Source organism: Lissotriton vulgaris, chromosome 5 (genome assembly GCF_964263255.1).
Source record: "Lissotriton vulgaris chromosome 5, aLisVul1.2, whole genome shotgun sequence".
Classification (NCBI taxonomy): domain Eukaryota; kingdom Metazoa; phylum Chordata; class Amphibia; order Caudata; family Salamandridae; genus Lissotriton; species Lissotriton vulgaris.
The window spans coordinates 1,073,802,328-1,073,829,441 of NC_141693.1; the positions used below are offsets into that span (position 1 = coordinate 1,073,802,328).

Consider the following 27,114-nt stretch of genomic DNA (forward strand, 5'->3'; position numbering starts at 1 on the left):
AAATGACTACTCTCGTTCCAGATGTCTAATCAAATATATCTTTGGCCGGGGTAAATCTCAATGCTGTGTTTCCCTAGAGTCTTTGATATTAAGCACGCCAAGGATTTACGCTTTCTAAATGTATCAATCTGGCACAGTGAAAAGTTGCTGTTTACAAGCACCTACAGAAGTCCTATGGAAAGATAGTCACAAACAAGAATTCGTTCTACAGATCATTGTGTTTGCGGCTAATGCAGAAATGAAGGCCTACATGGAACAGCAGATCTCCATGTCTGCATCTTTGGTCGGTTGTGCCAAAATGATTTGCATTATCAAAAATTGTGGCTCATTGTGAAAAGGACACAACAAGTTATAGTTGCAGGGGTTTGTCTGTGAGTTCACTCTTTGCACTGTCTGCTCTGGCCCCCATGCCCACTGCTGTCATTTGTCATTGACACAGAGATAGCTTGCTTTGTATGTATCTTAAAAAATAACAATACACAGTGAATCACTAAAAGAGGAAAACAACCCTGCAACCTACAACATTGGTTGGTAATTTGCGTTATGAAGCATGCATTGAGATTCACATTGATATCTCTTACTTGCAATGCACTTTGAACAGTGCCTTTTTTTTCCTTTCCAAAGTTTATCACATTAGCAACTTGGCCCTATCAAGAAACACTTATAAAATATGCATGCTTGATTTCCCAATTCTACTCCTTTTCAGATATCTCAGTCTCTCCTATGGAGGATCAGATTGTTAGAGTATGGGACAGAGAGGCCACAGTGTTCATGTGAGCTGTCGATGATCTTCCACTTGGACCAAACTACGGAAGAGCAGACATTATAGGACAAATCCCTGCTTAATCCTTGGCAACTTGACGCATACAGAAAGGCATTCCTAAAAGCAGGTTTATGTTGCCTGTCTACAACGAGTACATAATAATACCATAAAGAAACAATCAACACATTTGTGCAAATTAGTTCAATTAAAAAGACAATAATGAATAAGTGAAGTTTCACAAAAAAGAATACAATCAGACATTGGGGCAGATGTAGCCTTTCGGCTAGAGCGGTCCACCGCGAATCTGGGAAACCAGGTTGGAGTCTCAGCAACGACGCTCAACGTCCTGTGATTCTGGGCAAATCACTTAATCTCCCAGTACCTAATGTGTCCATCTTTAACGAAACTGGTGCTCATCTAAAGTGCTCTGATGCCTAATATCTTCAGGTCTAGTTTCCGCTATATAAAATTCCCCCCCCCCCCCCCCCCCCCAAAAATAATCCACCCCATTGGAAGGCATTGGAAAAATACTTTTGATATTTCCCTATAGTAAACATAAAAAATGTGAAACAGGGTCCTCCATCCAATCAGCTCGGGCCTAGACATGTTGCGAATGATCCACACGGAACACACTTTTCTAAAATGCTCAGTGGTACACTCATGACAGCTGTAGCTGGATAGAATTTCACAAGGTCTGATACAATGAGCAAGAAGTCCCATTGTAACCGTAACCTTCTCTCCTAAAATCTTAGATCAGAATAAAAACAAAATATTGAAGCTGCCTTGGTCATACCTTTTTTGGTTAACTAGATGCTTCTGAACCTCCAGATGATGTTTTCAATAAATGCCCCACGAGTTTCCAAAAGGTCCTGTAGCACAGTTCTTTTAAAGAAGCATCCTCATGTCTTTAGTGCTAGCTCTTAACATTGCCATCCACTGTTTCCAATTGAAAGAGAAGGAAGTCTCCACAACATATAGTCCAGGTCTCTAAGTAGGGTCCATCTGGTCAGCAGGAACCTAACCTCTTTTAACCCCGTGGATCTGTAGGAGGTTGCTGCTACCAATGCCGAAGCATAATGCTGGAAGTGAAGCCGTATTTAAGGTCTTTTCTCCTCAGGGTTAGCCATAGTCTCCCCTTGCAGTAGGTATTTTAAAGGGTGAACTATTGGCTATTGTGTGGTGAGATCTAGCCAGTCCTAAAAATAATCCTAAAATTACCACTCCTGTTTTTCTGCAATGTTGGGCATCAGGCAATAAATCGTCACAACGCTATACATTTCACCACATCGGAATGTTTATTCTTTCTACATGCAAACGTTTTTTTATTTACCTTTGTGAAATAGAGTTACACCTTAACAAAAATGCCCACATAATGTATGTTGCAGCATTATTATAAATCATGTCTGTGAAATGCTCCAATGCAATTGTTCATTAGTTGCCAACCAAAGCACATATCCAAAGTGCAATAGAAACTCTCTTTAGAGATTCAGCTTGTACATTCTTATATTTGAAATTTATAATGGCTACTAGGCTGCGCATATATTTTCTCTCATGACATGCTTCTCTTTATGCTTCAATGCTGTAGCTATGTGTCACTAAATCCCCCGTGAAGAACAACACAGCTAACACTAACCTTCCAGTTAGGGGTGGTACTAGGAAACTGATCTTCTGGCCAAGATGATACGTAAGGTCTTACTGTCCCTCTGCTAACAAAAGTGGGGACTGGGACAAAAGTGCATGTGGTCCTCCTCAGCTGAAGGACACCATTCACTATTAAATATACATTGGGCCCCTGTCACAATCTTAGAACATAGATAAATATACTAATACCAAATCTGCAAATATTCCCATTGGCTTACAGTCTTTCCCCAACCACATACACTCATGTAGAGCAGTTGCCACACACTTCACTGGTCAATACCTACTCAGATTTACATACATATGGACACACCAGCAGGAATATATAGTGCCACAAGATAATTAATCATATCAATTTTTTTTAATCAAAGCAGGCTTTCTTCTGTAAACAATTCCAATGTTAATATTTTAAACATGCAATAAAACAATTAACAAACACTAATGTAAAGATTATACACCATAGTTAAAAATCCACACCATAAAAAAGAAAGAGAACACACAAGACAATACAGTTTGCCATAAACTCATGACATTTGCAGATTTGATATTCTAATATGGAGCGCTGTCCCTTTGGTTACTGGGGCCCCTGTGATACTATGTTCACTTAAATACACTAATACTACAAATACTTCCAAAGAAGTTGTTCCAAACCATCAAAATTATAAGTCTTTCTATATAAACTCCTAAATGGTTGTGAGATAATGGCATACTAATTCATATGAAATAGCAATAAACAATTGGGACAGTTTTACCGCAAAAATGTAAAATGTTGCATTTATTTACATTCTAAAAGAAAATAGGAATACACAATGATCGTTTTTTCTTTATAACATAGACTAATTGTTATATACTTTTTTGATCATGTGTGAGAAGCTGGGTGCTTGCTGTAGCACCCCCAATTTTTGCCTGGTTTTTGATACAACTTTGAATGAGGTTTACTGGATCACTGCTAACCAGGTTCTCATCACCAGTGTTCTTTCCCCACAAATGTACAACAATTGGCACAGCTTCAGCTATCCCTGTACGTCCCTAGTAAATGGTACCTTTGGTACCTAGGGCATGGGTACATAAGAGGCCCATTGGGGCTGCAGCATGCATTGCGACACCACAGGGACCTCTCACCAAGACTATGCATACTGCCATTGCAGGATGTATGTCTTGTTGCAGAGAAACCCAAAGAGTCAAAATGGTATACAGCCCTAGTGTCATGACCCCCATACACTGCATACGATATAGGTAAGTCATCCTTAATGCAGCCCTTTAGCCCTAAGGCAGGGTGCACTGTATCCTGTGCTAGGGCATATCAGCATGAACAGATATGCCCCTACAATGTCCAGTCTATTCAGAGATATTGTGAGTGTACAAAGAAGCCAGTAGGAGTACATGGGCTGGATACTTGTCAAAACGAGTTTCCTAGCTCTATGATGGCTTCTCTGAGGAAGTTTGGTGCCAAACATATTTGTCTTAATAAAGCCTCACTGATGCCAGTGTTGGATTTATTAATAAGTTCACAGAGGGTGCCCTGAAAATCTACCAAGCACTGTTTCTGACCTCATAGAACCAGTGCTCTCACAGGACAGAGACAAAGCCTGCTCTGGATAGAGGTAGCCTGCTCTGGATAGAGGTCCTTCGCATTTCCTCCTGGAGAGGTTGGCCTTCCTGGGTAGCTTCTAACCGAGAAACTACGAGACTGTGGGGAGCCTAAGATCCTTTTCCGGCTCCACTTTTGGTGGGGGGAAAGGTGAGAGAATTAGTTAGATTGGAGGAGGGTCCCTATTAAGCCTACACCACCCCTCGGGTGGGGCAGACAATATGCACCCCTTTCTTGAAATTCCACCATCTTGGGATGGTGGTTAAGCAACCTATCAGGGCTAGGCTAGTGCCTCTTTCCACAAGAAGAAGTCACTACAGGGTGTAGTCAGCCTCAAGGTGGTAACCCATTGGCTACTACCTTTCTCCCCTTGCTTGTAACACCCCTCAATTCCGTATTTAGTTGGCACCTGAGACCTGAATATCAGAGGTGAAGGACAAGAAAAGACCATGACAAAGAAGACCCACTGCATCAGAACTGAAGCCCTGCTGCAGAAAAAAAGGCACCAAACAATGCCTGCTGCCTCAAGGACTCGTCAATCGCTGCCAGCTGTGTTGTCCTCAAACTGAAAGGACTGAAACCCCGGAGCACCTCCAGCCTTCAAGAAATCCCCTCTGCATACCAAATGCACCATTCCGTGTAGTCCTGTTTGTCAACTTGCTGCTCTCTGTCGACTATATGCTTTGCATATAGTATGTTCTCCGCACCCTGCCCTGAGCACCTCTGCTGATAATCTTAAGATGTTGAGGCTGGTTTGCACACCTAGGCTTTGCTAGTCCCAAACGGCACATTAGCTCTGATATCCTCACCTTAACGTCCGGACTATGTGCCCCCCTTATGCTCTTCTATTTCTCTTCTCCACCGCTTTCCCAGTAACACCTTCCTCTTATCCCCCCCACACTCCTTCGCCACTTTTCACCATCATGGCCACCCCCCGAGTTAAGGCTGGAACTAATTGCTACAAAATCATTTATCCTCCTAGCCTGTCTAAAGCCGCAACTAAACGATGGAAACATAACACTATTGAACGTTTCCCAGATTCCCTTTTTGTGGATCAATTTTACAATAGTCGTTTTGGGAGGCTAAAAAATGATTTCATTTTCTTCACTCATGACATCCCCTCCTGGTCCAACAGTTTTTACTATGCCCTCAACGTCACCTCCTCCTCCTCTATCCCCCATGGGAAAAAACTAAAATTTCCCCCTCTGCTTGCTTCAAAGGTAACCTCACTATCTCACTCTATAACAACGGTACTGTCCTGATCCAAGGCACAGACAACTGCCTCTCGCTCTTTGACTGCCTCTTCCCCTCCTTACTCCCCTCCTCTGCAACCGGATTCCCCCATCACTCTCCTTCCAGCTCCACCCATTACTCCCTTTCTCCTCCGCAGACCCCACCTCACTCCAATTGGCTGCTCCCTCGAGGAGCACAGGTCGGCCCCCTTCCCTCCCCCTCCCGTGTGACCTCCCCTCCTATTCCTCCCCCTCACAGTATATCCCTCCACACATCACTTCAACCTTACCACAAGCCAATACGCTCCTCGTCCCATCTGCACCATCCCGATCCTCCAATCTCTTCTCCTCCCCCATCTTCCTTCCCATCACCCCCCTTTTTAGCCCACCTCTCCTCCGTCCCTCTCCCCAAGTGTACTTTCCTTATGCTCCCCTCACCCCTTCCATCCCTCCCCCCTACCCCCTCCTCCCCTCGTTATTCACCCCGTCCTCTCCTCAATCCCACCGCATCTCTCTCCTCCCTCCTACTCCGCCAGTAATGCTGCACTACTCCCCTTCCCCGCCCGGTAACCCCTTCCACTTCCCTCCCTCGGGCCCAGCAGAACCACTTCCTCTCTTCAACTCCCCTTTCTCCCAACACCCCTCACTCGGCCTGATGCCCGTTCCCTCGCAGCCACCTCTCCTAGCTGACAGGTCCTCCACAACCACCGCACCTCTTTTCCTCCCAAACCTCCTACATTCTCATGACGCCACACAGGCCTCCCCTCTCATTCTACCCAACCGCCGTGTTCTGCACACCTCTCCCCCTAAATTTGTCCTTAATTCCTCTCCCTCTTGCAACACCAACATAGACAACTCTCCCTTAACCTCCGTTTCACTAACTCCCGCTCTCACCCACCACCCTTCCCCACTTATGAACCCCACACCCAAAATTACCTCCTTTCCTGCCACCTCTTCCTGCCTGCCACCACCCACTCCACCCCCCCTGTTTCAATAGAGCCACCCAACCTTCCCCAACCCAACCTTCCGTGCTCTGTCCCATTCTCACTGGAAAACAAGCTAGGCTCTCTTATCACCTCCATCTCCCAGCTTACAGCTGCCATTTCACTTTTATGCTCTAAGATTGTCACCCCTTCTTGCACCGCTAATCCTTCCCAACTTCCCACGAGATGCACCTCGCCCCCTCACCCCAGTACAGCCAAGCTTAACCTATCGTCGGGAAACTCTGTTAACTCACTCAAGCCCTTGAACGCCACCCCTCCTCAACCGGCATACCCTAGCAACCCCACTATCTATGCCATTCCGATCATCACCTCTGTCAGAACAAAGCATCCACCTAAACCCCCCCGAGCACCCACTCATAAGTACAATATCCCGATCACCCTTCAGAGCCCTAGTGCCCCCGTCACCAAAACAGTCTTGACAGAGCTGCGCTGCATGCTTCACAACTGCAGATCTGCAGTAAAACACAAACTTGAAATCTCCGATACCATCACCCTTCATAATATTGACATGCTCTTCCTCACAGAGACCTGGTTCAAAGATACATCTCACTCGATATTTGATCTCCTATTACCCACAGGCTACTCTTTACTTAGGAATGACAGAACTGACAACACGGGGGGAGGTGTTGCAGTCATCTTTAGAAACACCCTCCAACTCAAGGCCTCTCCTAACAGCTCCTCCAAAACCTTTGAATGCCTTTCTCTTGAGCTTCAATTGCAACACCGTTCACCCCTCAGATTCCATGTCATTTACCGCCCGCCTCGTAGTGGCCCTTCGTTTATGGATGAACTCACCGACTTCATCAGCGACCAATACTCGCGAAGTGACAATCAGACCTTCGTGGGTGACTTCAATCTCCACTGGGGAGTACCGCAAGACTCCTCTGCGAACTCACTGGCCACTTTCCTCTCTACTAACGATCTTATCCAACACTGCACTGAATCAACCCATTCTAAGGGCGCAATCCTGGACCTTGTTATTTCTAAAGCAGGCATGCTTTCTACCACTACCCCAATTCATGTAGATTGGTCTGACCACCTCCTCATCCCATTCTCTCTTCAACTTTCACACTCTATAACTCTTGGCCAACCCAAGAGGGCCATCTCATGGTTCCGGGATGCTAAAAATATTGATGTCGGTCCCCTCTGTGAATCAGCTTTGTTATCTCTTCCAAGGCTCCACCCGAACCTAGATGTTGACGAACTCACCTCTCAAAGCCTCATAGTTCTTGCAGCTGAAATTAATAAAGTCGCTCCACTCAAAAGCAAAAGGTTAAGGCCCACTCCCTCAGCACCTTGGTTCAACAAATCCCTTTATGAGGAAAGGAAGCAGCTAAGATCCCTGGAGAAACAATGGAGGCAAGTGCCCTCCTCCGACAATTTGGCCAAGCTTCGCTCAGCAAGATCCAAGTACCACAAGCACATCTACCTTGGGAAAGCGACACACTTCAAAACCCTCCTTGACTCCGCCAAAAATAGACCCAAAAAACTATTCGATCTCATCAAAATGCCTAACTGCTCTCCCCCAACCTCCAAGGTGGATGATTCTACAAAGAGAGCAGCGGATTTTGCTATTTTCTTCGATGAAAAAGTGAAATCACTTGTGGATCAGGTCGCTCATCCTACCCCTCCAGAGGAGCGCAAATCCTTAGCCATTTGGCAGAGCTTTGACCCCATATCTGAAGATGCCCTTCTCAAGTGCATACGAGAAACGAAGCCATCCAACCATTCTCTTGACCCTATCCCCAGTGCCATTGCCATTGACTTCTATACCCATTCCCTCTCCAATTGGACCACTCTGATCAACCTCTCCCTCTGGCAAGGCTCCCTTCCTGCCTCCTTCAAAACTGTGCAGGTCACCCCTCTTCTGAAAAAACCCACTGCTGATGCGAATGACCTCAACAACTTCCGCCCCATCACTAACCTTCCCTTTCTGGCGAAGATCACAGAAAGATGTGTAGCAAAACAACTCTCCTGTCATATCAAGGACAATGATCTTCTAGACCACTGTCAGTCCGGCTTCATCCAAAACTGCAGCACTGAAACAGCCCTACTGCAAGTGGTTGATGACGCGTTGAGGATACTCGATTCAGGGGGGTCCTGTCTTCTAATTCTCCTTGACCTTTCCCCAGCCTTTGACACTGTCAATCACAACACCCTCCTCAATATTCTTCAACAGAGAATGGGCATGGAGGGCACTGTGCTTAAATGGTTTGCATCCTTCCTTTCTGGCAGATCCCAAATGATCAAAATAGCGAACAGTCTTTCACCTCCTGTGGCGGTAGGTCAAGGTGTTCCCCAAGGCTCGATACTTGCTCCCACACTGTTCAATCTCTATTTAGAACCACTGGGAAATCTCCTAAGTAAATCCGGGATTCACTATCATCTTTATGCTGACGACACTCAACTCTACCTCAAGATTGCCTCTACTCACGATCTCTCCATCCTAAGCTCCACTCTCGACTCCATTCAAAACTGGATGTCAACTCATCAACTGATTCTGAATCCCTCCAAAACTGAATTCCTCCTCTTCTCCTCCTCACTCTCTCCTCCCCCGGTTCAATCATGGATGGATCAGATGAATCTACTAAACAATAAACCCATCATTGTCGACAGCGCCAAATCCCTTGGTGTCATACTAGACAAAAAACTCAATCTAATTCCCCACATCAATTCCATTGCGAAATCAGCTCGATACCAACTGCGCCTTCTTTGGGGAATCCGTCGCTTCTTCGCGGAGCGGGACCTTATAACCCTGGTGCAAGCACTGGTCCTCTCCAGACTCAACTACTGCAATTCTCTTCTTACTGGCCTCCCCAAATCCCAATTGTCCCCACTTAAGTCTGTTTTCCACTCAGCAACTCGTTTCATTTATGGGGCCAAAAGAAGCGATCACATCACACCGATGTTATCTACCCTCCGCTGGCTTCCCTTTGAGGCTAGAGCTATCTACAAGACCGCTTGTATCACCCACAAAGCCCTGCACTCCTCTTCTCCTCTCTACCTGGCGAATAAACTGAAACTCTCTGGAGGTTCTAGACCTTCACGCAATGCGGAGAATCTACTGCTTGAACCTCCCACTTTCAAGAAGGAAAGAACGATGGCCCAATCCTTTTCAGGCAACGCAGTGAGAATCTGGAACTCATTCCCGCCTCAGCTCCGGACCACCGCTTCCTCCCAGGCCTTTAAAAGGGACCTCAAAGCTCTCCTCCTCCAGAGACACCTCCAAAAGTAACTCTCTTTTATCTGAAGGAAGATCTCCCACTACTGATAATTTCTACTTCTCATGTCCATGGAAGTGCCTTCCCAGGGTGTTCTTGTGGTTAGAGTGTTTGCCTTTTATTGCAGTATTATCCATGTACTTGTGTTTGGTACCCTCTTGCAACTTGCACTCACCACTTTGCCCCTGTAACACACGGTTTGCTTCCTCTCACATGTTTTTTACCTTTGATACTTGCACAAGTGCCACTTTTGCCTACGTAATCATTTGTTCTTGTGCTTGAGTGTCTAACATATATTGCAGTATTATACCGCAATTTATACTCTATTTTCTCTTGTAGCCTGCACACTTGTCACTTTTTCCTCCTGTGCACTTTTTACTACCTCATGTATGTTTGGTAGCCCACATTTTTACTACCTCATGTATTTTGTTTGCTCACAAGTGTCACAATTACCTTGTCTACCTCATGTATTTTTGGTTTCTCACAATTTTTACTACCTCATGTATTCTTGTTTGCTCACAATTATCACTTTACCGTATGTAACGTAACGTATGCCTCTGCAATCTGTTGCTCGTGTAATGTTCTCAGTTTGTATCATTTCTGTTCCTATTGTGAAGCGCTCTGACACCTTCGGGTAAAGTCCGCGCTATATAAAATTGCATAAATAAATAAATAAATAAATAAAACCTCGACACAGCGTCAAAGCAAGAAAAAGTGTAGCAGCTCCAGAGGGTCAGCTCTGTCTCCTCAACAAGTTTGGAGACACCAGGACCTACCACCGGAGTTGCGACATACCAATACCTGGGGTACCAGACTAGAATGGCAAACACCAAGAAGAAGAGTCCAGACCAGACTCTCAAAACCCCAGAAGCAAGAACCCATCAAGGGACTTTAGGACATCCAAGACCCACTTCCTGAGTGGCAGTGCTGTTCCAAGATTGCCTCTCCAAGTTGCCTGCACCTGACCTCAAAGCCCGCAAAGACCTCAAGACACAGTACATCCAACTGACTTGTTCGTTCTGCGCCCGGTCCCACCAGCGCTGGCACCAACCGACCAGCTGAGCTCCCATAGTCTCCAAGCCCTTGAAACACCCTCCCTCAAACGACCCCTATCGGAAAGAAAGACACCCTCTTTAGTAGAAAGAATTCCTCTTCAAATAAAGCAAACCTCATGGGTGACAGAAGTATTGAGATGCATTTGCAGTGAAGTCTAACACCAATTAGAAAAATATGAAGACACTTCCAATCGTTCAAAAAGTGTTCTCATGAATGTAAATCCACTAGAATTGTGTTATTCAATGCTCAGCTTCACTACTTGTCAATGTTTTTCTACCAGTTGATAATTTTTATAATATATTAAGAATAATTGAAATTATGTTGATTTATGCTGACACATTTTCAGGTTCACATCACCTTCTACCAAAGTATAGCCATCTAATAACTGAAGTTAACCCCTGGCAATAATCTATCAATGAGGGCATGAGCTCAGAAACTAATTTGTGCTTTTAGCAAGCATCCCCTTTTCTATAAGCAGTTTACAAATATATTTTTACCCCCCGCTTTATGAGAAGGTTATGAAATAGTTCCACTTGAACTATTGCTGATATAGTGTCAGATACTCCCGCCCTGAAGCGTTTCTCAATCAGTGGAAAAATGTTTCAAGGATACCTGATCCTTACTTGCAAAATTATCAGAGTTAGATAACGTTCAAAATGTTTTTATCATCTTTGATAAGGTTGCAGTCTCACCAAACAAGGGCAAATACATTTACCGAAATGCTTTTCGTTACGTTAATAACATGGGAGCTATTTGGTGGATAATGTAGCATCTGTTCACTTTAAAATTCAGATAATGAGAGTTTAAGTGGCATGGAAAATATACTACCAGTATTCTGCTCATGCTGATTCCAATATTATCTGTGTACCAACACTACCTTTCTACTAATCCTAAACAAATACAAAGGTGGTCACCTCTCCTAAATGTATGCAGACATGCAAACTTCCATTCCGCTTCTGAGCCAATACCACTGGGGATTTCAAATCTGCAGGCTCATTGCCTTCTAATATGTCTTATTCTCAAAACATATTCAGCCTGACCTTTAGGTCCTCCATGTTCTGCACTGCGCCTTGTAAATCATATTCTTATGTGGTTAGGCCCCTATGTTTGAATCAACGTTCTATAAAAATCCAGAATAAAGTTCCCACTATTCTGTACAAGATTTTTGAATAAGTTCCTCCAGGCTTTTGTTTTCTATCACCGTCACTCTCATTCATTACTTGGTCTGTTTAACACAAATCTAATTCATTTCCAAATTCCATCAGTTTTTTCAATTCTGGAGCTAAAAATCAATTTTGCCACATCGACCTGTTGTACAATCCTAAAATGCATGCATATTTTGAAAAGACAACTAAACATATTCTTTGACCACTCAAAACAGCATGGTTGTTATATTGTTCATGCCAAATATCTACTTTATCTGTCAAATCAGTATTTTCCATAAGATTATTGCATGTAAAATCCAAGGCCACCATGACCCCAATCCTGCACCCTGGTTATGCTAGTCTTGCATTCTGGTCTCCAGTAGATGTGTGCAAAATGATGATATTGCAGGTGGCTTTTAACAAAACTAATAAACTGTGTAGTAAGCAAAGCTAAGTTTGTCGCCTTCAGAAAACAATGCCCTGAGGTGATACTTTTAGCATAAAAACCTTTTTGCTGAAAATCTTTGCAGCATTTATTTTGTGGGTTTAATTTGCCTTCACAAAAGCTGCCATAAGTTTCGTTATTTAAAGAAATACCCTTTGCCTACAATTTTCAAATTTTTATATATAATTTACAAAGTTACAAAAATTCTTCATTAATTTGACGTTAAATGTCATTGCAATGAACACACACATTTTAGAGCTTTCATTGTTTCCTTCTTTTTCTAGTCCTTGCTACTAAACATTTCACCTCCTCCATCGTGCTATTTTCTTGTTCTGCTACTGCATCCTTTTGCAGTCTTCACATCCTTGTCATTGATCAGAAATAAGTCTTGTGACCAGGATCCTCTATTTACATTCTGAACACTCCTTCTCTATAACATTATTGTTTTCAAAGCGGGCCTTTTGTGGCTGCACACTGGCACTAGTTTGGTACAACGCACAAAAGTGTTCCTTTGCCCAGGGACATATTTAAATAATATAAACTGACATTTGGTGCACCCCTGTTGTCTTTTTAAGCCTAATGCAGCTGGATGTTCTTATGTGAGGAATTGTAGCTATCTATAGTTTGTATAGATATGTAGTTCTTTTCTCTTCTCTATCTTTTTTGTGAACAGATGGTGCAAGAAAATAGTGATCAGTTACAATGTCCTTGTTACCACTATGAGCACCAATGGTGAAGTCGCAATGTAATTACAGTGGTTCATGTAAACTCACATATCGAATTTTAAGATAGATCTCCGTCAGGTAGACCTATGTCGGGCATTGGAGACTTGACTGAGCGCATCTCACAATATGTAGGCAACTTTCTTCAGCCACCTGTTGACACACTGTCCTATCATATAAAGGACATTGCCGCTTTTTTAGTTAGAGTTGATCACATTCCATGAGAGAAAGAAATTTTGGTTAGTAACAATATTGGTGAAAGGAATTTTTGGTTTGAAACAATAGACGTGAAAGGATTGCATAACTCACTCTGATTACTTAACAGCTATGTGTTCCTGTCTCAACTCCAACTCTGTGGACTGTTTGATACACAGCATGATGCTCTTGTAACTTGCTTTCTTCATTCTATGAAACAATGGGAGACCTTGTTCAGACAGATAAGAGGTACTGCAATGGGATCTCAATTAAGCATGGGCGGAAAATCCGTTACGCTCGCGGATTTTGCAGATTTTTGGTAAATTTGCGATCCGCGAACGCTCGGGAATTTACCGAAAATCCGCAAATTCGCACGCAGCGGATTTTTTTTTCTTGGTGATACAATTTTGCGGTGTGCGGTGTAAGTTCGCAATTGCGAACATGTAGGTGCGGTGGGCAGCAACAATCTCGCACTCGCGAAATTACAAAATTTGCAATTCTGCACAAGAAATCCACTAGCAAGCAGCATAGACCTTCTGAAAATGATGATTTTTATCAGAATAACTCCTCAGGTTGACATTTGCCTGCCCTTTTTTGGATTTGAGGCCTTTTGACTTTCTTTGGATCACTTTTGGATTAGAAATAAACTTTCACAAGTAAGTTTGTTTGGGGCATTACATTTGCTGTTCTGCAGAAAAACGAGTTTTGCTAAACTGAAAGCACTCAGCAGGTGCAAAAGTTCAAATTCATCATTAGTAACCATTCCCTGTAGTGCTTCCTGACTGGGGCCCCTCCAGAGTTCAGTTGCTAGTTGCAACAATTGTATGACCCTGCTCTGACCCTCACAGCCGGATCATGGAATAGCTACAAGTAGGCCACAAAGGTCCTGGAAAAAAAAATTGCACTGCAACAGAAAGCACATTACAGATAAGGAAACAGGTGCCAGACTGGAATTTTAAAACAGTGACACATTAATATATCAACCCCAAATTAATTCATGTCAGTTGAAGCAGGGCAGGTGTGCTTGCTTTTTCCCCCCATAATCTACAGTGGTGATGATGATGAACCAGAGGGTGTCATTGATGTACCAGAGGGTGGCATGGGTGAAACAGAGGGTGGCAGTGTTGAAACAGAGGGTGCTTTGAACCTGTGATGATGAACCAGACGTAGAAACAACATAGTTGTGACCGTTGCGTGCCGACAAGTAAGTTCGCAATTGCGAACTGGTACAAAATCCTCGCGAACTGGCAGAAACCCTTGCGAACACTATAAAAACAAAAAAATCTGCAAATTCGCGAGAATTCATGGATTTTGCGAATTGCGAGTTCGCAAATACGCAAATTCGCAAACGCCAGATTTGCAAAATTCGCCCATGCTTAATCTCAATTAGTCTTGAAATATAGCAACAGCACTGTGCATAGCTAGACTGTGAAATGCATGTGTTTACAATGTATTACAAACCAGACTATACAGAAAGAAAACATCTACTAACAGTATTCTTCATTGTAAATCAGAACAGCTAGACAACAAAAAATTGAATATCAGCAATGGTGAATTGTTGAGGGCCAGGGACTTTGCAGCATATAATAGCCATACAATAGAGAAGTACAAATAAGCTCAAGATTTAATTTAATATAGGGCATTAATGAATTGAAAAATAATGTTTTGCATGTATATGTGTTCCCTGTATTTGTATGAAATAGATGTAGGCTTCCCAAAATGAATGCTGAAAGTGGTGATGCTGAATGAACAATATCCGTACATCTTTACATTTAGACTTATAACACAACAAGATTAAATCTAATAAAGAATGTTTCCGTGAAATTGTCTTTGTTTGGACACATAAAAGACCAGGGAACATGTATTTGTCATTTTGGCTCAATAGACTGCAGGCAAGATGGTACGATTTTAAAACCGCCCCAGAACTCCACATTTTTCTGAAAGATCATTGAAATTCGCGGAAGAATTAACATGACTTAGCTAATACAAGACATTGCCTTGCTTAGACAATTCTAGATAAACAAATGAACCATTACTGTGTTTTTATTTGAATTACTGTCTCTTGTGAACAATGAATTTAATTACCTCTAATATTAAACAATAATTATGCCACATGATTCCCTAATCTAAGAAAGATTGTGTTAATCGGTTCCCTGATATGTCAATGTATATTTGAACGGGCAAAATTCAGAAAATTGCAAAAACAATCATTCTTTAACAGTGCCTTACATGTCTGTTATAACTAGGACCCTTTAGTATACATGGGACATTTTTTGTCCATCTGTTTTCCTGTCCTTTCTAACTTGCTTGTGTCTTGTATATTTTGTGGCAGGGAATCATGATATCTTGAATATTAACTAGTGACTTGCGGCTCTCAAAGACGTAAGAAATTGGGGCATTCATTGAGACAAGTGAATACCCTCCAGTAATAACCACAGCCCTTGTCTAGGTGAACCGTTAAAGTCACAAAATAAACCTGAGTTCAGCCCCATGTTGCTATGGCACAGAGCAGACAGGCATTACTTAGAGGCGATTTGTAAAGTATTTATATAGTATTAAACAGTAATAAAGTTAAAACAGAACATAAGACAAATTTAAAAACCAAGTTAGAAACAAGAGTGGATTTTAATAAAGTAAATTACACCAACATGAAAAGGTCTAATAAGGGAAACCAAATATATGACTTTTTAAATTCATCTGATGGCACTTTACCAGAACCTAGGCACAAGCGTGAGCCTAGACTGTAAAATCTGATACAGAAACATGGTTCCTCAGTTGGACGTTTTACCTTTGGACTCAGTGGAGTAAGGCAGCTGAATGTGGCTTAAGAAGACTCCACAGTGTTGGATAGCTGCTGGAGTCCCAGAGAAGCTGTTGACTTTTGGTGGAAAAGCTCAGAGCAGGAGAAGTTTGAATTTCATGTCCAAGGTAGATACCCCTTCAGCCGGAAACATTTAGCATCTTCACTAAGGGAAGATTTCTAGCTTTGGACATAGCCAATTGCTTGTTTCCAGTGGGTGGGGTGAGCAGTAGACTTGGCTCCACAGGGGGAATTTTTCTACTCTGCTTGGAACACTGAGTTTGACAAAAAAACCTCCTTCAACCGCCAGCCAAGCGGAGTTTATGGGCTACAGCTCCCATCACTGTAGATAATGAGAATGGTGTTGCCTGCAGTGTGAACTGAAGCTGGGAAACCTGAGAAGTGCCTAACAAACAGAACTGTGCTAACAAACTGCTGCACTCCAAACCGATATGAGACACAGGCGTGACAACTCACCGGCAGTGAGCGCCTGCAGGTCACATGCAGCGTGTGTGAGTTATGACCTCAATCTGTATTTTTGTTTATTGTTTGTGCCTAAAATTAAGTCTGTACTCGCATATCATACAATCCTCACACACTCAAGATACTGTGGTAGAACTTAACTCTGGTGGCTTGGCAGCTCTGCTCACTTCACCATCCTTTTCAAAGCCATTATTGCTGGCCATCAGTAAATGTGGTTAAAGGTGCTAGTCTGCCACCTCTTTGCGAGACAGTGCCAGCAGCGCTCAACGTGGAATCACCCTTAAGGTGCTGGCCTCCACTGGTGTTGGAGGGTCAGGAAGGCTGTGGCTATGAGTGTCAGGAGCCCCCAGGAAGGGTGAGTCAAAGCTGCTATATGTCTATTAGGTGGTTGCAATAATCAGGCAGAGTGACAGGCCTCAGTGCTTGATTGCTGCATGTTTTGACTGAGACACCGGACACATTTCTGGCTCAACGGCTCACCTTAGTATTATGCTGCTACACAAGCAGTGAAAAACATATAGGGCCGGGCTGTGAAGCTCCAATACCAGAAAATGGTGTGCTTTATTTTCTGGAATTACAGCTTCACCACCCTTGATTTTTTTCACTGCCTGTGTCTCAGAATTATACTAAGGAGAGCCACTGAGCCACTCAATAATCTTTTTGTTGATGTCCACCCCTATATATTTTAAACCAAAGCACTTATTCATGGTACCTTTACCTACATTGTAGGTTGCTGATTTTCTTGGTCCTGAGGAAGACACCGTTTGAAGGAACTACCGGCCTTCTGTGATTCTCTGGGGTTGAAACGTCAACTTTATTTCACCTTGGCCTGTACTTTAATTGATGCCTAGATGCAGCTGATAAAATGCATATTGATAGCTTCTTCCTACTCAGGATTTTGTTTAGTCAGCAATTCAATATTGTTAGACAGGTCTTCCAATTCTTGGAAAAATTGTAGATATCTGCAGCTATACCTTTCCATACCTGTCTCACCACTAGCACTTCCATGGGCAATTATTTTTATTTCACGTTCACTGGAACAACCATTGACATTGTTAAATATGAATCAATTGACAATATAAAATTCATGATAAATGTTTAATAATTTGTCAATATTTATTGAATTGATTCGATGTGGGTGTTGTACAAAGATATTTTGTGAATATAGGTCAGTTGAACTAATTGTTTTCTATACCACTATATTCTAGCTGAATATTGGATTTCCCTATTGTTGTGTAACGAATTATGTGCTGGGCCACTGCTAAAAGCTAAAAGAAGGCAGTTCTAGACAGTAGTTTATGGTGCCTCAGGGAAGTGTGTATGTTACTACCATATTCCATATTTTGTGGTATCTACTTAATAGGAGAGCTGGGTTACAGAGCAGTTATGAGCCCTAATGCTGGTACAGTCACTGGTTTTCTCTACTCTGATGGGCTATTCAAACAGAGGTGGTCCCTGTCACGGAATACACACAATGGTCCTAACACACTATGAAAGGCTCCCTGCATATCAGGGCTATTGATTTTTTGTGTTTTATTCAAACACATTCTCAATTTGGTAGCTAATTTTAGTAAAACGAAAAAAGCATGTTTAGCTGAGCCAAAAAACATGGATCCTTCTCAACATGCTTATCTGGCTTCATTGCTCCCACCATATTGGTTGATGCTTTGAATTCAGAGAAATCTCCACCAGGCAGGTGGGAATCACATAATAAGGTAGGCAGTCCTCCACCAGGGGAGAAAGGTCCTCAATGACCTGGCAGATCCCACATCAAGGTTTAAATTACAATGTCATAGTTTACCTTTGGCCAAACAATTAAAAAGAAAGTCATGGGATCACTGTGTCACCATAATAGTTTTTGTTGTCTTAATATTGCAAACAGAATATTTTGGATATGTTCTTCATCAGTCAACGAGATAAAGGGTTTGGTGAGTCTGATGTGACCATGCCACCAGTTGGCAGATCACCTTTTTACACATTGCTAGGCTAATCAACAGATACAATAGACCCTAGTGGGACATTGACTTCCCTTGGTCATGACCCCGCAGATATCAGTGGCAGAAAGTTGTAATTCGATGTTAAACAGTGCTGGGGCAGCAGTATTGTTAGTAACACCAGCACTGTAAGCAAGATTGAAGTGGAAAATGGGCCAATAATGAGAAATCGCATGCAGGAATCATGGCAGCAACACAAATTTCAAATGTTGTTTTCCATCTCCCAGGGGCGTAATCGTATGTATGATATTCCATAGGACGCAAATGTTGTGTTCCTGTCTCTTCCATTGGATGTAAGTGACCACTTAGGGGTTCAACCCCTTCTATTTTTTCATACTACTGTACATAGAGTGCACAACACTAACAATAGGTATATATGTTTTCCCATAAGCAGTCCCTTTTTTGTTTTATCCTGAGGAAGACCTGCTAAGATATATAACCAATAACACGTTATCAGAGGGTTGGAACGTCGACCTGGATATTCTATGTCCTACATCAGCTATCCCTCAAATATAAAAAGAAGCAATACAAGGATACCTTGAACTTAAAAAATGTGGACATTTGACTACATGTGTTTTTTCTGTTTTCTTGTCTTTATCTATGAACGCAGTGAACTTTTGATTTCTCATGTGAGATATGTCAATGCAATTTATTGTATTGCATGTATTCTGTGTGTTATGGACAGTCAAATAATACATGTTATTGATGAATCTCCCCTTGTGGTGTGTTTTATGGACAATAATAAGTCCACAATGCAAAGGCTTGCTAGAAATTATGAATAGAAGCTCCCGTAATCTGCCTGATAGGGACCAATTTTTGACCCTTAATAGTCATGCTTAGTAAATAGATTATTTCACAATTTGTGCCAGAATTGTGACACCTAACGCCCTCAAGAATATACCCATGTTCTTAGGGACACATGGCAACCCCATTAAACTTAGCTGTTCTGTTGATTGACACTGTGAGGGAGATTGCCTTACGGGGCATGGGAGTTTCTAGCAGCCTGTCCTGTAGTGAAGAGGATTTGGGGAGCACCATTCCCATCGGCAGTACTTTATACAATGTATGTTGTATCTGTAAATAGTGATACGTTTCAATGGATGCTAGGTGGTACTTGCCCTGCAGTTCCGCGGAATGCATGATTACTCCCTGTGCACCGAGGTTTCCCACCCTGGAAAGGCCAATGAGGACCCACTGATCAAATCCAGGCAGCGCCTTGAGTGTGCCAAATCTAACTATGTCCCAGCTGTGCTTTAAAGTAAGGTGCCAGGACTAGGTAGGGTGTGTTGTGCAATACGTAAAGAAAATGAGGAGAGGCCATTATTGTAAGAAGTGCGACCCTGCCAAGTAACAGCAGGGAGCAGATACTCACAATGTTGGATAGTGTGCCTCTGGCGTGCAAGCAGTGGTATTCGATTATTATTATAAAATCTGTTAGTGGTGGTGTATATTCCTAAGTATCGAAAACCCGTCCCTGGCGATTCTCACCTCACAGTTTCAGAGTTAACGTGGTATGTCCACATGAAGGATATATATTAGGGACTTTCTCCAGTTGTTGGTATAGCCTGAGCATTGGCCAATCTGGGTAAGTACTGGCATAATTCTGTTGGGAGAAAAGACTGGGTTTGAGAAGTAGAGCACAATGTCATTCACATAGTGATATTTTATCTTCCCAGTCATCAGTCCATTGCAACCCTCATCTGATCCAGGCTGCAAGCTGCTCCAGAATGAGAGCGAAATTTACGGGTGAAAGCAGGCAGCCCTGCATGTTCCCATGTTGGAGCCGGAATATCTGAGCTACTTCTCCGTTGACTGTCACTTGTGCCAAGAGATCAGTGTCAATCAATCAATAAGGGTTAGTAAAGCCCACCAATCACCTGTGAGGGTCACAAGGCACCGGGGGAAGGGGCGGCTCTGTTGAGTGAAAGAGGTGTGGCGCAGCGGCCAGGGCGACTGAATCCAGAACTCCGGGGCTCATGGTTCGATCACCGATGGCAGATCAGCCCAGCACCATGTGACTCTGGGCAATAGCTTGCTTAATCTTCCCGATGGCACCAATGTCCTGACACCTTCGGGTAATTGTTCAAATTAAAAAAATACTGGACAAGAGGATGTATGACGTTACATTGCAAACCTTTACATCGCACACCATTACAACGCAATTTTTACAACGCAGATTCCTTTACAACAAATGCCTTTACAACGCATGACATTACATAGCAGATGCTATTACAACGCATGCCATTACAACGTAAGTATAGGTAAGTATATTATTTTATTAAAAATGTAATTAATAAATATTTATTTAATTAAAAAATTGATTATTTTTTAATTAATTTATTTGTATATATATATATATATATATATATATATATATATATATATATATATATATATATATATATATATATATATATATATATATATATATTTAAAATAATTTAGGTGTTTATAAATAATATTCTAACTCCAGGGGAGTGTAATAGTAGGGTAAGTGCTGGATAGTGTAGGGGAAAAAATTACTTTAATTTTATTTTTTAAAGAACTATTATTAATAAAGAACTATTATTAGTAAATAATAAAAATTTTAAATATTTTTTTAATTTATTTAAATTATTAATTTAAAAACTGAGCCCTAAAAATACCCCAGTCCCCCAAAACCGTAAAAATACCCCTATACCCCAAAACCCAAACCCAGCCCTGAACCCTAATAATACCCTTGTACCCCAAAACCCAAACCCAGCCCTGAACCCTAATAATACCCCTGTACCCCAAAACCCAAACCTAGCCCTGAACCCTAAAAATACCCCTGTACCCCAAAACCCAAACCTAGCCCTGAACCCTAAAAATACCCCTGTACCCCAAAACCCAAACCCAGCCCTGAACCCTAAAAATACCCCTGTACCCCAAAACCCAAACCAAGCCCTGAACCCTAAAAATACCCCTGTACCCCAAAACCTAAACCCAGCCCTGAACCCTAATAATACCCATGTACCCCAAAACCCAAACCTAGCCCTGAACCCTAAAAATACCCCTGTACCCCAAAACCCAAACCAAGCCCTGAACCCTAAAAATACCCCTGTACCCCAAACCCCAAACCCAGCCCTGAACCCTAATAATACCCCAGTCCCCCAAAACCCTAAAAATACCCCTGTACCCCAAAACCCAAACCCAGCCCTAAACCCTAATAATACCCCTGTACCCCAAAACCCAAACCTAGCCCTGAACCTTGAAAATACCCTTGTACCCCAAAACCCAAACCTAGCCCTGAACCCTAAAAATACCCCTGTACCCCAAAACCCAAACCCAGCCCTGAACCCTAAAAATGCCCCTGTACCCCAAAACCCAAACCAAGCCCTGAACCCTAAAAATACCCCTGTACCCCAAAACCCAAACCCAGCCCTGAACCCTAATAATACCCCTGTACCCCAAAACCCAAACCTAGCCCTGAACCCTAAAAATACCCCTGTACCCCAAAACCCAAACCAAGTCCTGAACGCTAAAAATACCCCTGTACCCCAAAACCCAAACCCAGCCCTGAACCCTAATAATACCCCTGTACCCCAAAATCCAAACCTAGCCCTGAACCCTAAAAATACCCCTGTACCCCATAACCCAAACCCAGCCCTGAACCCTAAAAATACCCCTGTACCCCATAACCCAAACTATATATATAAAACTACTTACATTAATCTATTTATTTTATTTTTAATATGTATTAAATTAATTAAAAAAAATTGTAATAAAAAAATGTTTAAATAAAATGATATACTTACCTATACTTACGTTGTAATGGCATGCGTTGTAATAGCATCTGCTATGTAATGTCATGCGTTGTAAAGGCATTCGTTGTAAAGGATCCTGCGTTGTAATGGTGTGCGTTGAAACAATATGCATTGTAAAAGTTGCGTTGAAATGGTTGCATACCGGGCAAGATAATGGGTCATCAAAAAAGCCAGGTCTTGAGGTCCTTCTTGAACTGGGGCAGTGTGAGAGATTTTGTAAAGGAGTAGTATCCTCTTCACAAGTCACAGGCCCCCAAAGCCCATTCTGATCAACATTCTGGCATTAAAAGAGAACACAAGCGCTTCCTTCGGAACCCCTTGGAGATGCCACAAGTTATGAGCTGTGTTCCGCCTCAGGATAATGCCTGATTGGTAGATTAATGAGAGTCGTGATCACCTCGATCAGTTGGGAGTCCAATACCTTAGCCAATATCTTGAGTTCGACATTCAGCAATGAAATTGGCCTGTAGGAGGCGCATTCCTCTGGTGTTTTACAGTCTTTATGTATGACTAGGATACTGGGTAACTCTTGGATCCCTGAGGAGGAATCCCGAGTCGTGACTTTCCACGAACATTCTCAGTAGGTAAAGACAATATTAGAAGCCATGAGTTTGCAAAGTTCAATGGGTATCCCAATATTGCCCACTGCTTTGCCGGAGTTTAACTCACAGATTGCTTGCACTATTTCGTCTTCAGTAAGTTCCTCTTCCAGGAGTGCACAGTCTGTGTTTGAAAGGGAGTTGTATGCCCGCCAATAATTTATGAGCTTCTGCCACTGTAGCGGTAGAGGCAGGGGGTATAAGTAGGTGTAGTAAGCAGAGAAAGTGGAGAAAGCACTTGCCACTCCCTGTCTCTCACCTGCTCACCACTTTTAGTTAGTATTTCCAGTACCCAGCAATGTACCCTCTCTTGTTTGTCAAGCCAAGCAAGGAGTTTTCCACTCCTGTCTCCCACCTCACAGAGGTGGTGTTGGGTTGCTCGATGACTAGACTTGGCAGCATTAGATGTGGTGCCTCAATATTCCTTCAGGCTTAAAGTGTGCGGAATGCCATCTTGCTTTTGATCAGTAAGCTTAGAATCCTTTTATCTTTACTATTAACCTTTGTTGGTGCTTTAAATAATTCTGATTTCCACTCTTGTTACATATAGGCTTTACATATTGTATCTGTTATTTTTACAGCATACTCCAGTTTTAAACAGTCTTGCATCACAATAGGATTAAACAACGTTTCTGGTTGTGCCCACCTCGAGATCCACAACAACAGTGGAATCAATTTATAAAGGCATTCTCTACTCTTGTGTGTCAGTGGCATTTGAATATCCACAAATACAACCCCCAAGTGTAGTAACCCCTAAGCATTTACTTCTGCACCGGTCCATCATCTGTTTTGTGGGGTTTCTCTCTAATGTTGATACGAATCTAAAAACCAATTCAATTGAGTTTCTAAATTGCATTATAATGGGATGGGTCACCCGGTTTGTACCACCGATATGCACACTACTGATTTAGTAAATATTTGACTGATGACACAGTTATGAGATGTTTATTCATGAGCAATTGTGAAAAAAAGTTATTTGTAGTTGCCAAGCCCACGTTATGAATACAGGCTAACCTGCAGATAACTGCGAAACCATAGGTGACAGGACAAGAATAATAAAAAAATATGCAGATTTCATTGGAAGCAGGGTATTCATATAGATGTGGTTGTCCTGTGTACAATAACTGAATTCACTTGACAGAATTTTTTGAATATTACATTAAGGTGATTGGGTTTGGGTACTCCCTTGCAATGCAAGACCACATTTGTGTTGATGAAAAATTATTTGTATAACATTAAATACATCTAGGTAATTCCCTTTCTTAAACAAAATGTTTTTTTAAACATCTCATGCTGTTTTCTATTATTACCTAAATATTCAAAATGTTGATGTATTTTAGACATGGACGTCAATTCACCAAAATGCCAGGGGTATCAGGAGTGACATCGCATGTCATTTAACCTTCACTTTGACCCACACATACATGCTTACAAATACTACTGACACTTTCACACCCCTCGCGTACATAAGCACACTCTTACCTGCAAGCATGCATACAACATACATTTAGCAGCATTCAATACTTTTCTTAGCTTCCAGATAGGGTCATATTCCATCTAGTATACTCAATTGTATATAATATTATTTACTATTTGTATAATAATACAAATTGACAGAAACCAGGGAAGTGGAGCTCCAACTAGCGTCCATTGGGAGAGCTACCCCTGTGTTACAGGCACTGATTGTGCCCCACCTCCGAAGCCAGGGGTCACAGTAGCACTGCCAGGGGTAGCAAGAGGCAAACCAGGGGTCTCAACTGAGGCCTCTAGAGACCGACCCCTAAATGACGTCCATGATTTTAGACTCAATTATCACAGATGTTTCCATCCAATTGAAATTTCTCTATTTCAATTGCGTACTTCCTTGTCAAACACACGTAGAGTGAATTATATATGAGTGACCGTGAGGCACACAAATGGACAAATGCAATCCTTATAAAGTCTGTCTTCCCCTTAGCTAACACATTGTCTCTAATTCGATTAGATGGATGGTGTTGACTTACAGGTCAGTTTGTAATACACTGGAGACTGTCTCATGTGCTGTCCCTAATAGTTTGAATCTGTGCAACTAAATAGATGGTATTTGATTTACATGACAGTGACTACGGATACGAGAGGCACGGCAGTAATCAATGCAGCCCAGCCTTCTGGTTCAACCCTACTTCAATTTCCAAGGACTGCAGCCAAGGCCAGAGCTTCATGAAAAGCACGGGGTAAGTGACTACCGTATGCATGCATACTTTCAACACAATCCAGAAACCCAGTCTTTTAGAAACGAAAGTACTGTATTGGAATAATTATATTTTTTACTTTTCTTTTATTCATTCGCCCTGTGTAATACAATACATTGTCACAGAGTAACTATTAAATAGCAGAAGGGACACTTTGATCAACAATAACATTAGTTGCCATCGCTAGAACCAGCCCCATCCAAGCAGTATGCCACAACTCTGTGCAAGTACAAATATGCCCCCTCTGAAGACCAGTGTTTACTAAACACTGACCTTAACTTTCATCAGCTGACTGTGCTAATGTAATAGTCTTGCAAATCTAAACATCTTGCCTAAGACAATGAATATTGTTTTGAAGGGCACCACTGTATGTGTCAAAGGAGTGGTTACAATAAATCAAATACTTGATCCATTCCTTTACTTTGGAAGAGGGCCTCTTCCTCAGGGCATTTCTACTCTGCATTTAGCCAAGAGAAGAGCCAGAGAAGGGAATCTCTTTCTCAGAGCTGGGAACTCCTTTATATACCCCCACCACCACTGGGAAAGGGTTCATTCTAAGTTGTTATAACCTGTGTCTGCTGTTTAATGAAATCCTTTTAATTTTTGCACAGCTGTACATCCACAGTTCGTTAATTCTTGTCGATCTGAGATCGACTTGATATTGGGGCAGTCTTCACTCCACGCTGGATTGGTCTGAGAGATCATTTCCCTGTTAATGAATAATGTAATATTTTGTGGTCTATGACATGTCAATGAACAAAAGTAGTGCTTAGGGAATATCCTGGGAGCAGTCTTATGAAAGTGCTACATAGTCTGTAATAAAGGCTGCTCTAAAGGTGCTGAGGTGACTTTGACTCCCGTGAAATGATTTACAGGTTTTAAAAGTTCAACCTGAAAATATGTTCCCTATGCACCCCGCATTAAATTCAAAGCCCTCCAATCGTTAGCTCTCTCTTTTTTCCAAGGACAGAGGCAACCACTGACAGTTCTGAATTAGAACCCACTCGGAGTAGAGAGACCCCAAGCCCGGCGGTGATTCATCCAGTTCCCATGAGAAACTGGTAGTTGATCGCCCTGTATTAAGCTAGCTTGTGCAGGGTGTACCAATCCTGTAGTATATGGAAGGAGTTAATTAGCAGAAATTCTAGTATCAACAGAGTAAAGAGTTTTTAGGATGCACACAACCCTTCAGGTGTATCCGGTTTTAACAGAGTAACAACAATCACCTCTTTGAGTGTGGGCAGGTGGTCTCATACATTTCTAAAATATGTGGGGGGCAAGAACATCCATATGTTGTTTGTAAAAGCTACCTATGTCTGCTTCTAGACAGCAACCACTGAGCATGCCCCTAATAAAAAATTGTATCTCTTCAAATAAAATTGGTGATATCTATCTGAGTTATCTATCTATGCAACAGTTGGGTTTGCAGGGTTCTAAAAGGGGTATTTGGGGGATATATAATAGTTCATAGTATTCCATGAGTTAATTCATTATGATTTGGTTGTTTTGTAGCGATTGGCTTTATGCATTTTTGTTGCAGGTAATAATTCCAGCTGCTCATCAATGAGTCGAAATTCTGACCATGGGCCTACCAGGAAACTCCCCCCACCCCTGCCATAAGCCCTGGCCGCCACATATTTCCTTACAAACATTTTACTTCGCTGTCTGCAGTATCATTAAAATCATCCAACTTAATGTGAATCTCTTTAAGCATCCCCGGTTGGGGAGTCAAGTACGACCAACCTCCTAACTTCCACCTCTAAACTTTCTATGCTGCCATTGATAAATCTGAGTATGCTTTATTATTTGGCAATGCATGCCTCTCAGACAGAGTCCCATACTAAACTGCGACTGAGATGACACTGATACAGAAATATTGCATAAGTGCCACGTCTTCAGCTTTAAAAACTGTGCTCAGCTGCCCTTGTCAATAGTGTAGTTCAGAGAGAATCCATGCATGTCAGACTGTGTGTCCACTTGATGTGATCAGTCATGCACCCATTTGATAACATTGTGTGCCAATCCAGAAATTATTTTGAGCAGGGGCGTAACACAGGCCCCTGCAGCCCCCGCGGTGTGGGGGAGCCCTCACCCTCCAGTGGGCCCAGTCAGCACCGCACTTCTGCTGGGGAGCTCTAGATTGAGTCCAGAGGGGTCCCCTTCACGTACCCTGCAGGGGGGCCCCCTCAAGGTTCGTTACACCACTGATT

General features: G+C 42.3%; 1 protein-coding gene across 1 annotated transcript in view; it reads left to right on the plus strand.

Moving 5' to 3' along the window:
* The window catches only part of SORCS3 (sortilin related VPS10 domain containing receptor 3), a 1,546,015-nt gene that overhangs the window by 1,147,076 nt on the left and 371,825 nt on the right, over window positions 1-27,114 (plus strand). Inside the window, exon 20 of the mRNA XM_086919577.1 lies at window positions 24,773-24,886. Within this exon, the coding sequence (XP_086775703.1) occupies window positions 24,773-24,886 (114 nt within the window). The remainder of the gene's footprint in view (window positions 1-24,772; window positions 24,887-27,114) is intronic.